The sequence below is a fragment of the Gavialis gangeticus genome, unplaced genomic scaffold (assembly GCF_001723915.1).
Source record: "Gavialis gangeticus isolate Ggan-Ray unplaced genomic scaffold, GavGan_comp1, whole genome shotgun sequence".
NCBI classification, from domain to species: Eukaryota; Metazoa; Chordata; order Crocodylia; family Gavialidae; genus Gavialis; species Gavialis gangeticus.
In genome coordinates, this window is record NW_017728997.1 from 19,289,018 (window position 1) to 19,290,047 (window position 1,030).

Genomic DNA, 1,030 nt, shown 5'->3' on the forward strand with positions numbered 1-1,030 from the left:
TTGCTGCTCAGCCGGCTCAGGGGCCCAGCTCCCCAACGCTGCTCATAGCCCCCTCCCTGTCTCCCTGCAGATGTGGACGCCCTGCTGAAGAAGTCGGAGGCCCAGCACGAGCAGCCCGAGGATGGCTGCCCCTTCGGCCCCCTGACACAGCGCCTCCTACAGGCGCTGGTGGAGGTGAGTGGGGCTCCGGGCTGGGCCGCGCTTGCCCCCACTACCCAGCACTGACCCCCGTCTCCGTGCTCTGTTCTTAGGAGAATATCATCTCCCCCGTGGAGGACTCCCCGATCCCGGAGGTCGCGGGCAAGGATTCAGGGGCTGATGGCGCTGGCACCTCCCCCCGCAGCCAGAACAAGCCCTTCAGGTGAGCAGCCTTGGGGCCCTGCTGCCCCCTTCCCTGCAGCCCCCTTGAAAGGGGCCGTGGGGTGACGGCAGCCCGCCCTCGTCCCTGGCAGCGTGCCGCACACCAAGTCGCTGGAGGGGCGCATCAAGGAGGAGCTGATTGCGCAGGGGCTGCTGGACTCGGAGGACCGCCCGGCCGAGGACGCTGAGGATGAGGTGCTGGCGGAGCTGCGCAAGCGGCAGGCGGAGCTCAAGGCGCTCAGTGCTCACAACCGCGCCAAGAAGCACGACCTGCTCCGGTGGGTACCGCAGGCGGCCTGGGGGCCAGGGCCGGGGCCAGGGCCTGGTGGGGCTGACGGCTCTGCCCCGGCAGGCTGGCCAAGGAGGAGCTGCACCGGCAGGAGCTGCGGCAGCGCGTGCGCATGGCGGACAACGAGGTCATGGACGCCTTCCGCAAGATCATGGCCGCGCGCCAGAAGAAGCGCACGCCCACCAAGAAGGAGAAGGACCAGGCCTGGAAGACCCTGAAGGAGCGCGAGAGCATCCTTAAGCTACTGGACGGCTAGCCGGGCCCTGGGACGGGCTCGCGCCGCCGGAGACTGGCCCAGCGCAGGGCTGCGCTTCGCGGCATTGGTGCTGAGGCGCGGGGCTCTGCCTCCCTTGCTGCCCCGGACGGGCGCGAGCCGGCTCC

The 1,030-nt window shown here is 70.2% G+C and overlaps 1 protein-coding gene across 1 annotated transcript in view; it reads left to right on the forward strand.

The window, feature by feature from the left end:
* The window catches only part of TADA3 (transcriptional adaptor 3), a 22,786-nt gene extending 21,832 nt beyond the window's left edge, over positions 1-954 (forward strand). The window contains exons 6-9 of the mRNA XM_019504596.1: positions 71-174; positions 252-361; positions 453-638; positions 713-954. Of these exons, the coding sequence (XP_019360141.1) occupies positions 71-174; positions 252-361; positions 453-638; positions 713-905 (593 nt within the window). The 3' untranslated portion in view covers positions 906-954. The remainder of the gene's footprint in view (positions 1-70; positions 175-251; positions 362-452; positions 639-712) is intronic.
* Positions 955-1,030: the final 76 nt, after the last annotated feature.